Here is a 14,998-nt window from a genome sequence, read left to right on the forward strand (position 1 = left end):
TTCTGCTCAGATGTAAATCCTATTGAATCCAGTAGGGCTTACAGGCATGTAGAATTCCAGCCTTTGGATTCAATCCATCATTGCAGTTGTTTTCATGATAAGGTGGCCTATGATTATTCCTAGGTTACAGATGGGGAAACTAGACATAAGACCTGTCTTTGGCATGTGAACAATGTCACTTTTTAACCGGGGACATCTCAGCTCCCCCAACTTATACCTCGCCTCGTATGAATTAGTTACTTCAATACTTCATTTGCTTTCATTCATGCTTCAGTTGGGTCTCAACACATTAATAAACTTCAACACCACATTTTTGATTGAACAAATGTTAATTTTTATTTCTACTCAGAAATTGCACACACCATATCATAATAAATAAAATAAATAAAATTCATTTTCGGAAGAAGTAGTAACAGAATTAAAACCTGATTGGTATTACAATGGAAGCATTGAGAGACTCTAAATAGAAATATTAAGCACTAATCAATGACCCAGTGGCCAATTTTTTCTACCTTTTAAAATAAAAAATATAAATAAAATTTAAAAGTACCATGTCCATTCCATTTAGCATCATTGTCAAATAAATAGGTATTTATATCCTGCCTTTTCTAATCGTGTGGGGTGTTCAGTGCAGTTTACAGTTACAATGAAAGCACAACTACAGTGATGCGACAGAAAATCTAAACAGCTTCAAAAATAAATGCTTTGGAATGCTTCAGCTGAGCTTAGGCTCTTAGCCAAATTCCAGATATTTCTTTATCACCTCATGACATTTACAAGTCATATCATTCCAGCTGCCTTCTGTTGCAGAGGCTTGTAATGGAAGAATGTGAAGCTAGCAAGAGTTCTGGTCCAGTTTTCAAGGAAAAAACAGTTAGCATCGGTGGCGGACTAAAATCTACAAGCAACATTGTACCTCTCTAGCAAACTGCAAAGCGATTTTAAACAAAATACAAAATGGAATTCTGCACAGATCGATGATCTACATTGGTGTAAAACAAGTTCATTTAAATAACAAAAAGAGTTTACAATCATAAGTTAAGATTTATTAAAAACCTCAGTAAAAACAAAAGATCCTCTAGCATAGAACGTTACAGGAATAAATCACATAGCAAACGAACAATTAATGCTTTGGTTTCTAGATACATCTCTCTGTCTAAAGCAGGAGTGGGGAAACATATGGCTCTCCAGAGGTTTAATGGACTACAGCTCCCATCAACCCTGACTATTGACTACAGTTGCTGGGGCTGATGGGAGCTGGAGTCCAGCAGCCTGTAACTGGCCACAGGTTCCCCATCAGTGGTGTGAAGGCAGGACCAGCCCTACCATTCAACAGGGTGAAGTGGGTTGCTTCATGCAACTGCAAGGGCTGATGCACATATGTTTGTGTTGACTTTATTTTACGGCCCAGTACTACATGATTCACCAGGCAGCGGAGTCTAGCTGCCATTTTAGTTTCTCACAATACCGCCAACACGAGGATTGTGGGAAATTTAGATGGCAGCCTCTGGCCAAATCAGGGATCCACTGATTATACAGCAACTGTTCGTAGCAGTTTCAGAATTATCATCTACTGGTGCTGCTCCAACAACAGGTATGTGTGCTTATGGTTCATATTCAGTGTTACTTATCTATAACAAGTACAAGAAGATGCACAGCCCAGCATGTACCCAGAAGACTGCCAGAGGTGGGAACTAGATACTCTTATTGTTCACCCCCCTGCAGTTCGGTCCGACTACCAATAGCCAGTACTCTTAATGTTTAAATATTAAACAGTGATTTAACATTGCATACATCTTGACATGTGTGCCACAGCAAGGCTGTAAGTGTTGCAAGATGCACACGTAAAACTTGCTGAAACTCCCTTGCCTTTGATAAACAAAGGTTCTTATCAAACAGTTAATCTGACAGTTATCGGTATAAATATTAAATAAGTAATAAATACTCTTAATACCAGAGAAATGACTAAAGGTCTGAGGGCAAATTTTAAGATGCAGAACATTTGTTGTTTTTAAGATACAATAAATAAAAAAATAAAATAAATAAGCACAATAAATTAAAAACGCACAGTTGTAGGAATTGACTCTTAAGGATATTTCACTAGAAATCCAGCAAAGCAAACAAGATCTTTCCATACAAATGTCAAGTTGGCATCGCAGGAAGAGTACATTTCATTACAAGCCGAATCCAAAATTGCAATTCTACAAAATGCTTGAGATGAGCCAATTCCAGAAGTAGCCAATGTCTTGGGTTGACTCCAGTTCCCATCATCCCCGAGCATTGGTCATGCTAGCTAGGGCTGATGGGAACTGGAGTCCAACATCTGGAGGATAGCAATAGTTCACCCATGGAGTTGTTGCAGGAGTCTCATGTCAACACTATGATAAAAACAACAACAACACCCGATTGCTAAAGATGTCCTGCATCAGTCTCTTAAAAAGGCTAGTTTAAAAAACTCCCAAGGAATTTAGTTTGGCACAAACAGAAATGCTAAATGCCGAAACACGGAGAAGGTTGTCCAATTAATTTGGAGGGACATCAGAACGTGGGGCTCTACTTGACTTTTGATTATAAAAAAGATAAAGATTAGTTCAGTTAACAAGAGTTATTTCCTGCTGGTAGCAGCAGAACATCAAACTGGGCACAGAGTGACTTCTTAAAAACGATGCGTATGGTGTTCTGCTGCTTCTTTAAACATTCTTGTGCCTTTTGTTTTTCTTGCTTTTGCATGATAACAAGCGGCTTTTAAAACTTTATAATAAATACAATAAATAAATAATAAAAAGTTAGGAGGCTGGAATTCTGTAGTTTGGGAGGGGCCCAGGCACAAGAAGTACATCCTCTTGTTTCAGTTTATCATCACCTATTAGGTCCTCCTTAGGATGCACAGGACCCTTCCATTCCAGGGTCTTATGGGAGAATCCTCTAGCCCTTCACATTATGAATAACAATGCCTCAATGCCCGGGCAATCGCTTCCATGAATTTCTCAAGGTTGCGGACGACAAGATAGCTTCCGATAGCTCTCTGATTTTGCAAGTCCAGGGTTTCTCCCTGGGGGAAGGTGACGGTGGTCACCACACTCTCAAGTATCTGAAGTAGGAAGATAGAAAGTGGGGTGGGGAGAAGAGAAATCACATCCATTATTGAAATGCAGCTGTTTGCTAAGTGCTTAGAGGATCATTTTTTCTGGACAGCTGGACGGCCTAACTTGGTACCCTTTTTGCACCTTGCAACCCCAGAGCTTAGAGAAGCTAAGAAGCTTTCTAAAGGGAGATCAAACATTCCTTGAAATACAGAGTACCAGTCTTCGCAACATTAAATATAGAGAACTCTAGATCAGGGTGGGATTCCCATCAGCCTCAGCCAGCATGGCAAGCGGTCCAGGATAATGGGAACTGCATCTTCAGGGCTACAAAGCTCCCCATGCCTGCAAATTGGGAACACTGAGAAGGGGAGAAGAACTGAAGTTCCTGGGGCTGTGTCTTAAGGATGAGGGGATTGTGGATCATCGATTTCCATGAGCAGGAATTATCCTAAACAATTATGCCCTTTAACAATCATGTGTTCCTTGAAGAAAGGACACAATGACAGCTAGAGGTATCTAAGATTAATACCCTGACATGCTAATCAATATGTTCCAAAAGAAATCAAGAAGGAATGAGGCCAAGGGAAGCAGAGGGAATGAGCTGCCTGTCTCAGAAACAGTCTTCATCTCTGCAGTTAGTCTTCCATATTCTGTCTCTGTGTTGCCCATGGAATTTGGTGGAACAGACACTGATACAATAGCAGCCAAGACAAGCCATGCCAGAATATGCATCTGGGTTGGTGCAACTGCTGCTGCCACCACTAGGGGCATCCCCACTGTTCCAGGAGGGGAAGCAACTATGAAGTGCAGGCAACAGACCCTGCTAAAATGGCTACGGATATTCCTGCTCCCACAGAACTTGGTGCAAGCATGCAAGGGCTTCTTCTCACCTCCTGCCCATCTGTTCTGCCCCCTCCCTCAGCCCAAGCTGAGCAAGTAGTAAGCCAGCTTCTCACCTGCCGGTGGATGTTGGTGGAGAGGTTTGAGAGGTCCAGTTGGAGGCCAGTCACTTTCTCAGAGAAACTTGGCAGGATCTGGGCAACGTGTGAGAGGCTGTGCTGGTAGGTGCTGAGGCCTGTCTGTATCTGGTTGAAGCAATCTTCCTGCAAGAACAAGATTTAAGGGTGGGGAAGAAGGGTTACAGCTTTTGTCTGGATAGATCTCTCGCTCGCACACACAAATTTTCCTGATTCCCATTTAGGCTGGAGACCACCATTTTTCACATCCAGAGTGTTGACAGTATTTTAAAAAGGGGGCTTGTTTAAATTATTTAGGACATTCATTCTCAGGGCAGTTAAGATACAGTCAATCCATTTTTGCATCTACAGAGCAAGATCTTTACAGCAAGGCAGAAATGTGCTTCCAGGTAGGCTGATGAGGATCTTTTATGGAACTACAATTCCCATGAACCCGAGCAAACACAGCCAATGGCCAGAGATGATGGGAACTGTAGTTCAGTAGGGACACAAATTTCTTCACACCTGATATGGATCACTGAAAGCAGTGCTTCTCAAACCAGTTTAAACTCTTAAAACACTATACACAGCAACCCAATTTAGGGTGTGTTGTGAGTAAGTAAAACCGTGTGAGATGAGCTAGTAGAAGTGGCTCAGTTTGATCATATGTGGTGGGGAGAAAGAGCAGAAGAACAAATGAACAATTCAAGTTGGTATAAAGGAAAAGGCTCAGTTTCCCCTGCCAGAGAAGAAAGCAGAAAAAGGCTACAGGTTTAAATATTAACTTAAGGTGGGAAAATGAAGAGGGTCCCTCAGAAGAAGTGCCAAGAGGAGAAAAAGTTTTCCCATAGTAGGCAAGCCAAGACATTGACACTCCTTATGTACAGAGGCATAGCAGTCTAACATCTATGTTATTGCTCAAGCTTTCGCTGAGCAGGTCGGCAGCAATAAGATTGTTAAGAAATATTTGCTGTGTGCTAAGAAAACATGAAGGGGATTTTTTTTCTCTGCATGCTCTTATCAGGGATACTTGGCTATTTGGTAATATTCCTCTCTTCTTGTGAAGTTGAATACACAACATGTTACAGAGGTGTGCCTGAACATCCCCTGAAAAAGGGTACCCCGCACCAAACTTCATTTGAGCCCGTGATCAGCCTCAGAACTCATTTTGAGTGCAAGGAGGCGACCTAGGGAAGAGTATTTGGGTATTTGAGCATGTATGGAGTCTTCTTCCTTTGCCACTGGTTAACTATAACCAAACTTTGTAATGAGTGGGCAGGGCTTCTAGATTAGATACATATTAGCCTCAGTGATTTTTAACAGCTAGCCTTAAAGTGTAATTTGTTTTAATTTGCTGGTGGCTACCAATTTCATAGTCCATGCTCAACTGAATGTGCATATGTAGTTCTAAAGAGAAAGCATGTATTGAATATAAACAGAATCCATGTGGCACATAGGCATTCATTTTGGAAGAGGGGTGTGTGTGTGTGTGTGTGTGTGTGTGTGTGTGTAAAACTAAGATTGCACCTATAACCAGCAATTTTATTGTGTGGGTGGCGAGGGAAGTCATTATTATAAGTCAGTAGAGAGAATGCTCCTAGTTGATTTGTAATGCTCCTAGTTGATTTGTAATAAAGTTGTCCAATATATCAGTGAACATACTAATGCTAGATATTCTGGTACAGTGGGCTCTAATCCACAAAAGTTTGTGCCATTATAAATGCAGTGAAGCCATCAGGGCTGGACTTTGGGGGCCGAGGTCCAGTGCTACGCCCAGAATGAGGAGCCCCCACCCTGGCAAAGCATCACACTGCCACCTAAAAAGATTCACCTCCACATAACTAGTTTGTCCAAAATTAGTCAAGTACAGCATACTTTAAATGTGCCATAAAACTCATGTTATTGCTTCCAACAAACAGAGCTACCCCCTGGAAATCGTAATGCTACAGTTTTTCACATGGCTGTCTAGATGCCCCTGAGATTCTTTCCTCTTCTAAAGTTATGTTCCCGCCAACCCCACCCTTTCGCAATCAGAAAAGGCAGATCCTTCTGTTTCTCATGAGCAAGCCCTTTTGTTAAGTACATAGTAAAGGTAAAGGTAAAGGTACCCCTGCCCGTACGGGCCAGTCTTGACAGACTCTGGGGTTGTGCGCCCATCTCACTTAAGAGGCCAGGGGCCAGCGCTGTCTGGAGACACTTCCGGGTCACGTGGCCAGCGTGACATCGCTGCTCTGGCCAGAGCCAGAGCCAGAGCCGCACACGGAAACGCCGTTTACCTTCCCGCTGGTAAGCGGTCCCTATTTATCTACTTGCACCCGGAGGTGCTTTCGAACTGCTAGGTTGGCAGGCGCTGGGACCGAGCAGCGAGAGCGCACCCCGCCGCAGGGATTCAAACCGCCGACCTTTCGATCGGCAAGCCCTAGGCGCTGAGGCTTTAACCCACAGCGCCACCTGCGTCCCTGTTAAGTACATAGCTAATCTTATCCACTCAGAATCCTTTACTTTGCTGGCTCATTGCTTAACCTGCAAATGCGCCGAGTCACGATTGCAGCACCAGGGGAAATGGATGACATCTGGTTTGGTTACCAACAGGAATTCCCCCTTAACCCTCAAAAGTGTATTTTTGGCAGTCGGCCAGGCAACTACTACATCAGGCGTGGACTGCCAATCTTAACCAAGATTTTGACATAAAGGATAAGGCATGCAAAACACAGAATTATTGCCACAGACCCTGCTCATCCACACACACATCTCCTTGCATTGGAGGCAGTCAGGCATTTGCTGAAGGACCACACCCAGAGCAAGGTGGGGGGCATTAGCAAGAGCCCCCTAGACCTATTGCAACGAGGAGGCAGGCTCACTCAAGGATGGGGCTCACAGAGGGTGTCATAAACTGGCCATTGTCCATGTTATAACTGTGCTATCACTTTGTCCCCCAAATGAAATGGCCTCAGTTCTCTAAGCATTTCCCTACAGCTTGCTGTTTCTCATAGCAGACATGAGAAATGAATGTGGGAAGAAGCTGGAGGTGTGGAGCCTGGCAAGAAGTTTCCAAAGCTGGTAGGCGGGCAGGAAGCCGCTTGCTCACTTCTTTGAGGACCCAACACTCCTTTTGGTTCTGGCTTCCTTCCATCTGTTGCTGCCTGCATTATTTGTAAACAGATATTGCAAAGCTCCCTCCTACCTTATTGAATTGTTGTTTTCCCACCTGGAACTTTCTGGGGCGGCGGGAACAGGCGGGAAATACAATTGCACGTTAACAGGAACTGCTTAGGGCTTGTTACTGGACGGTGGCTTCTACTCACCTTGTTACAGAGGTCTTTCCGACAATGGGAATAATCAACTTGCTCAATGCGCAGGATTTCCTGCACCAGTTGCAGTTCGTTGTCACTGCCAAGCCTGAATTCTTTACGCTGTGGGCAGCAGGCAGAGGGAGAAACAAGGAGTTGAAGTCAGAAGAGACAAAGGCCCCAGTAGACAATACAGACATATAGCTTGCTTGTTCCCTACTGGCAACCCCATGAGCTCCCACCACCTGTAAATTTTACAGTACTTTAAAAAGGAATTGGTGATACTACCAGGAAGGCAAGGGCTCCCCAATACTTGCTGCCCACCACCCAGCCTTGTAGTTCGTAAGAGTACAGAAACCTTATCTACTCATTCTGTTAATGCAAGACCTTGTCTCTGCCCTGCTCTCACAAGAACCTAACGTGCCCTGTTATTTAGTGTCTTCACTTGAATAAGGAGTCCATAGTAAAGGACTACATGTCAATAGACAGATCAACATCTATGGGATCACTTGGAATGCAGCAGTAAATTATTTCATAGAATAAAGGGAGGTGTGAATTCTATAGGAACACTACAGTAGTGCAGAATGGTTATAACTTATGAGTGCAGCGTTTGCAAACCACCAAGTTTCCAGTCCTTATGATAGGAAGCTAAGTTATGCTCTCAAGTGCATGAACTCTCAGAAGTCAGAGGAAGAGACTGATGAATACTATTTCTAGAGACCTGCAGAAACCTCTGCCTTTTTTCATAACAAAATTGGAGTAAATTATGCCACACTGAAACTACTGAAAGCAGCAACACGCAAATATCACACACCCAAAACCCAAACCAAAGAATCTGATTCTAGCCAAAGGGTGGCAGACTGAGCAGCAAATATTGGCATTCATCACAGCGGTTTAAGTTAGGCTTGGATAAGAGGAGGATTAAATGCATTTTTACGATAATTTGACAGATCTAGTCAAACTAGCCCCTCCGCCCTCTGAGGGAAGCCAACGAGAATGCCAAAGCTTTATTCACTGTCTGCAAACAATTTTTATCTTTTTGTCACTGAGGGAAGGTGACCTTTCCAGGTTGGCACAACCTCACAAATGCTGGGAAAGGTAGGATCAATGCCATTTGTTCAGATTAAATGGGGCCAGGGCCAGGAGAGACTTCCACAACACTAGAAGGGAGAAAGCTACGCATCTATGAGGTTAAGTCTCCGGGGCAAGCTGCAATTTCAAGGAAATGCCGGGAACGGAGTCCCATATCAGAACAACTTGCCAACTATTTTGTTTATCCGAGAACTCAGCTCGATGGGAATAAGTTATTTGTACTGGAGTTTACAGTGGTTCAAAGCCAAGAGCTGCAAAATAATAACTGTCAGGGCACAATCACTTTCCAAGTTGTTATGTTACTGGGGAGGTGTGTTATATACAGGATAAATTAGGCAGTTTTTCAGGACCGGGCTCCACCTTTTGCTCAAACCGATCCTGGCACAATATTTGGGGGGGGATCATCAGTCGATCTTTGTACTTTTGAGATTCACAGTGGCAGTTTCAAGGAGTTGACACCTTTTTAAAAGGTGGGTAAATAAGGGATATAATACGGAGAACTGGAATTGGTCCTTCAGGATGTCTCAGGAAGCTTTTTATATCATTGACCAAGGAATCCCTTTTAGATAGCTGCCTAAATCCACAGCTTCTGCCAGTGTGCATAAGCTGTGGATTTAGGCTTTGATCGTGAGCAGCCTAATCCAACCTGTTGGCTTTTGAGTGTTGTTCAGCTACAGCACCCATCACCCCTGACCACACTTGGATGGGGCTGATGGGATTTGTAGTTCCAAAACACCCGGAGGGCACCAAGTTGAAAAGGCTGCTCTAGACAAACTGTATACCTTCATCTCTGCAATATTCCTTGCCCAGCATTTTCCTCTTCTGCTCGCAACAACTCACCAGATCATTCTTCATTTTAGCAACATCCTTCCTAATCCTAAGCACAAATTCCAAATTGTCGAGGACGGAGTCTGGGTACCCGGAAGTCTCTGGCAGGGGTGTAGCTGAGCACAACCCCCACAGTGCAATGCTGATCAGGGGGAAAATAACACCTGGAGAAGGGAGAGAGAGAATGAATGAGGTCATATAGTCAGTGGAATAATGGAAGAATAGTTTCACTAGTATCACTGGCTCCATGAGGTTGTACAAGAAAACTTCCCAGTGGGCTGCATCTTGCAGGTCAGATCTCCCAGGCTCCCACTCCCACTTTTAAGGACATTTCACTTTCCTACATGACAGGAAGGAATACCTTTCAAACAAGCTCAAGGAAAGCATGATTTAGAAACACATGGTTGTTTCCCAAAAATATAAATCCTGGCCCTCAGAGAAGTTCCAAGCACCCCTGGCCTGAATTTTAAGCTTTCAACTTAATAAGAGACACAAAAGGAAAGGCTTTTGCTGGCTGGCCTAGCGTGATACAGCAAGTATCCTGCCCACTATAGGTTGATACTTCCAAGATTATTAAAACGCAAACCTACATTCTATTTTAACTGGAGTTTGGTCCCCAAAGGGCTGGTCCACACTAGGCAAGGAGGAGAGGGAGAAGTCCTGTACAGTATTTGGATCATAGAATTGTAGAGCTGGAGGGGACCCAGAGGGTCATCTAGTCCAAGCCCATGCAACGCAGGAATCTTTTGCCCAAAGTGGGGCTCGCACCCACAACCCCGAGATCAAGTGTATGGTGCTCTACCGGCTGATTACGCACAACTAGGAGAGGGGTGTAAAGGAAGGGATCTTGTTCCTTTGGAGGGATCTCCCCTTGGTCACGTTTATCTTCCGGCAGGCGGAGGAAGTAGCTAGAGCACTCCCGCTTCCACGTGTTGCTGCCGGGCCGCAGCGGGTACTTTTGCTGAATTTGTTGTTCTCCCTTCTCCTCGCAGTAAGTCATCTCCTTGCTCAGCCCATTTTGGCGGCTTTTTATTTTTTGCAAATAAATTCATTAGTGGGGGAGGCGGGGCTGGCAATTCGCGCATACACTAGTTATTTTCTCAAGTAAGAAGCCGCCGCCCCATGGAGAAGTTTAAACCCCCCCTCTCCACACATTTAGGATGCGTGGGGGGAAAACCAAAAGTCCCTACTCGAGCGTAAAACAGAACTGAGGCGCGTTAAGGGTTGGAGATGGGGTGGGGGCAGAAGATCAAACTATCTCTTATACACCTTCCGATTCCGAAGTTTCTGGCCCGCCGCCCTTTGGTTTAAAAAGCGGCGTGGGAGCTGCAGCAGCCGAGACGCGCCTGCGCGCGGGGCGTAGTTTCGGCTCGATTGGGTGGCCCGTGGCAAATCACTTTTTAGCTAATAGAGGCGGCGGACTTCAGGCTTGCGAGGGTGTTTTCAATAAGTAGTCTGAGCCGGGTGGAAAAGACAGCATCTTGAGAATTTAACTCTCACTCCTGGAAGTTGTTTCGAGGACCAAAACTAAACCGCGCTCGCGGTCCTCCGCGCAACGACCCAGCTCTGCAGTGCAATTTAGGGTGGAGTTTTGCTGCTGCCGTCGTTTGTTTGCTAAAGCAACCCGGAGTGAATCCTGGCCGGTTTTTATTGCAACCTTCCGGAAGATCAAGATCTCCGCCCACAGATTTGACAGTAAATTAGAAAGCAAATCCAAGTCGCCGAAAAGGAGTGTGGAGATCAGGGAATCATGCGGCAGGCAGTACCAGAGGTTAACGCTGTTCCGCCTTTCCTAAAAGTCACAGGGACCTCTTGTGAAACTTAGAAAGTGTCTTCTTCGAGCTCGTTTGAGGAACGATACGAAATATAACCGAGAATAACTTTTGAAAGAACTTGGCTTTTCTTCTGGAGCCCGTGGATTAAATAGGGAGGCTGGGAAATCTGAGCGAAAGAGTAGTCTCCCCGCCCCTTTAAGACTAAAAACAGGAATCAGCCCCTTGCTCAGAGAAAAGACCTAAGCAAACGAACAAGCCCAAGGTTTATTAGCCTTCAAAAATCTCTCCAAGCTGGTTTTGCCTTAACCACTTTAAACCTAACAGCCCACCATCCTTTCCATAAGAAAACCTGCTATTTTAGGCGTAACGCAGAGTTGGGGGCTTGGGAGAGAACTCTTCTGCTAAACCTGAGACTCTTCCTCCTTTCCCATCCGCCGCCCCACAAATGTATGAAACAGGCTTTCACCAGGACAAAAAATTCCTTCCAGTAGCACCTTAAAGACCAACTAAGTTAGTTCTAGGTATGAGCTTTCGTGTGCATGCACACTTCTTCAGATACGCTGCTTTCAGCAGGGAGTAGGTAAATAGATTTACCCTCCTTATAAATAACAAAATCCAGCTGCGCTTGTCCCAAAGCATGCAACTTACCAGCTCGCTCGACCTCTGCGCCAGGCGCCTAGAACGGGCTGACCAAAGTTCTACTTACTTCGTTCTGAGCTCATCCTTCAAAAGCCTTTGAATCTCTTTGCGCTGGACCTCCTCCCACTTTTTTCCCCTCCTCCTCTCGAGATGCCGGATGACGGCTTGCCTGTACTTCTGCCGGGAAGGAACACACCAGGAGCAGGAGAGGCTTGGCTGCTTCTGTGTCCAAAGGGGAGTGTGAAAAGATCCTTCAGCCATTAGGGGTATTTATAGGAAGTTTGGGGAAATTCCTCCGATGGAATTAAAGGTGTGGCCATTAACGCAAATTGAGAAAGGGGAGTAATTTTTTTTTTAAAAAAAGATATATCCTGTGGGTCGATGAGTAAATAGAGTAATGGGCTCTGATCTTCATAATGTGCTTGGGGGGGAAAATCCAAGATTTTAGTTAGCAGGACTCCAATCATTACTTTTTCACAGCTAACCCTATTTGTGCAATGGGAACTTCCTTTCGTCCCCCTCCTGCGGAATGCGAGTTTCAGTGACCTGGGCTGTTTTCAGGTGTTTTGCTTAAATTTGATTTAAATAGATTGCATTTCCTGGTTCTGTGGTTGAAATGTAATACCTGTGTTGGTTAAAATGTATGTTAGATTTAAAAACAGTTACCCTTTTGTTTTTAAAAAGAATTGTTGGAACAATAATGCAGAAAAACGCACACACCACAAATAGTAGCCAAGTTAAGGAAGCACCCATATGTGGAAATCTACTGTTTGCAAACCAGAAATTAGTAAATGGTAGTGGTCTCTCAACCATTTCATATTCCACCCCTCTCTTACTTTCACATAGCTGACCAAATTTGACATTAGTGCCAGATCATACTTCACATCTCCTCAAGCAGCTAGCTCTCTTTAAGAAGATACAACAGATTGCACCCATTATCTTGCATACAGTATCTTCACAGTCACAATTATATAGGCTGCTGTGTTGCCTTGGGGCTGATGGGAACTGTAGTCCAAAACATCTGATATAAAGCAGAGGCTGGTATATAATAAAACTCCTGTGTCTTTAGCTGAATTAGCTCATTTACATAGATGGTTTTAAAACCTAGTAATGTCTCTAGGTAAAGAGAATATGCCAAACAACTTTCTATCTGGGTATTAGTTTGACTCCAAAATATGTTAGCTAAAGCGAAAATCCGCTGTACGGTTGTCTCCACATTTTTAAGGCACTTCCAACACTTGGCTTATTCCAGGGGTTACATATTCATCAAATGAAAAGCTTTTGACTAGCCACAAGGTTGCCACAAATCAGTAGTTTAAAACCGCTTTACATTTTGTGTTGGATAAACCCATCTGTTGCCTGGGTGATTTCTATTCCTGAGGGCGTCAGGTATGTAACCTAGAGGTGCTCCTGGGTACCATTTTGTCATTTGAGGCTCAAGTGGCCTCAGCAACTAGGCGTGCCTTTCACCATCTTCAGCTGGTCCAACTGTTCCTGGACCAGGATAACTTGATCAAGGGAGGCACTGGGAACTCACAAGACCGGATTATTGCAATGCACTCTATGTGGGGCTTCCTTTGAAGTTGAACAGGAAGAAAGATCCTACCAGCAATTTATGCTTCCTTGCAATGATCTGCATTGGCTACTGATTCGTTACTGGACTGTTCTCAGTGTTATTCCTCTTTGGTATTTAAAGCACTTAATGACTTGGAACCAGTTTACTTAAGCGGCTGTCTTGCTTTGGCTTATGGAACTTTCACTTTTAAAGTGCCACATACTGTCCATGTTGCATTTATGAGCAGTCGATCTTTTAGTTCAACGGCACTGGTACTTTGGAAATGGCTACCCATTGATACCAGACAGGCCCCCTCACTATGTTGTTTCAGATGCCTACTGAAAACTTTTTCTGTTTCAGGAAGCCTATCAACAAGACACATGATTTAGTTCCCAGATTTGCTGGTTATAGGTTTTATCTTTGTTTTGCACTATGATGGCTTTATGTATATTTGCTTTTAACTGGTTTATGGATTTCAGCTATGTTTTTATTTCGCTTGGAGAGCCTTTTTTTAAAATCAAGTTTACAAAATTTATAAATAAATGCTACATCCCAGTCATTATAAATTAGACAAACCATGTTTATAATCGTCCAAAGTTTGTCATAATTAGTTCCCTCCCTGACATGATGGTTGATTTGTAGCTAAGTGCATGGAAAGCTAATGCCATATAGTGATCAGAGTCTCAGAGTCCAGGGTTCGAATCCCCCCACTCAGCCATGAAGCTCACCGGCCCAGTTTGTGCATAATGCTCAGCCAAACCGTGGCTTCGCATGAATGAGTAAGGATGTGGGTTCCTAGAAAGCCACTTCACTCGTGGTTTGCTTTCCTGTTACTTTCAAACCCAAGCTCATGGTTTATCTCTCCTGGACAACCTATGAGCAGTAAGCCATAGAGGAAACCTTAGCTACAGCTTATCCATAGAACAAGCTTTGGCTTATTATGGTTTCTCCAGAGTGAGATAAACTATAAGCCCACATGCGGATGTATTGCTGAGCCAAACCATGGCTTAGCTCACAGCCTTGTGACAGCAGCAGGATAGGTGTAGGGGGCAATGTGGCTGTGATTTTCTCTCTAGGAACCTTCAAATTTTCTTGTTCATGGCATGGGCACCATTAGACAACTAAACATTAATCTGACTTTGGTTTTATTTGTTGATTTCTGGGGTGGTAATACGTTTTTGTGGTCTCTGCTGTTTTCAAGAACAGTATAAAAATTGTTTTGTATTAACTAAATAAATAAACCAAATATCTAACCAGACAAATAATTTTTATCAAAATATATATACAGTATTTCCATGTATTAACAGCTAGCTTACAGAATGAAGAGGTTGAGGTTAGCCTTGGCGTTCTCCTGTTCTATACCTATGTTGGGCTGGGGGGGGGCAGGTGTTATGAAAGGACTTGCGTGAACATAAGGATAGAATTACATTACCTCCCAAAGCTTGCCCTCCTACCTATAGAAGTGGCCAGGTCTACCCACACAGCAGAACAGGTGAGAAATGACTGTTCCAATCCAGACTGATAGTAAGGAATCCTAGTTGTTGTTGTTGTTTTAATAGTTCTGTATGTAAATTCTTCCTCATCATAAAGAGAAACACTACTACTACTACTCATAATAATCATAATCATTGCAAGTAGGAAACTAGCCCAGCAGCAAATGGACTGGGCTGGAATCTTTCTCCCTGATATGCTAGCTTTTGTATGTGGGGAACTGCTTTTAGGAAACTGGTTGTGTTTTTTTTTTAACCTAGTAGGAATACATTATGAATTATTATTA

The 14,998-nt window shown here is 43.6% G+C and overlaps 1 protein-coding gene across 4 annotated transcripts; it reads right to left on the reverse strand.

The window, feature by feature from the left end:
- LOC307200345 (myelomonocytic growth factor-like) lies at window positions 1-13,706 on the reverse strand (the record flags this gene model as incomplete). 4 transcript variants are annotated; one of them, XM_079948907.1, is made up of 5 exons in its annotated part: window positions 1-3,091; window positions 4,043-4,189; window positions 7,348-7,455; window positions 9,265-9,416; window positions 11,734-13,706. In XM_079948907.1, 5 exons carry the CDS (start codon window positions 11,747-11,749, stop codon window positions 2,939-2,941), a joined length of 576 nt encoding a protein of 191 aa, XP_079805033.1. In that variant the 3' UTR covers window positions 1-2,938. The 4 variants fall into 4 exon arrangements, with proteins under 4 accessions (XP_079805033.1, XP_079805032.1, XP_079805034.1 ...); XM_079948908.1 differs by having other exon boundaries at window positions 2-3,091; window positions 11,676-13,704; XM_079948909.1 differs by lacking the exon at window positions 11,734-13,706 and adding an exon at window positions 10,070-10,179 and having other exon boundaries at window positions 2-3,091.
- Window positions 13,707-14,998: the final 1,292 nt, after the last annotated feature.

The sequence above is a fragment of the Podarcis cretensis genome, assembly GCF_951804945.1.
Source record: "Podarcis cretensis genome assembly, chromosome: 13".
NCBI lineage: Eukaryota > Metazoa > Chordata > Lepidosauria > Squamata > Lacertidae > Podarcis > Podarcis cretensis.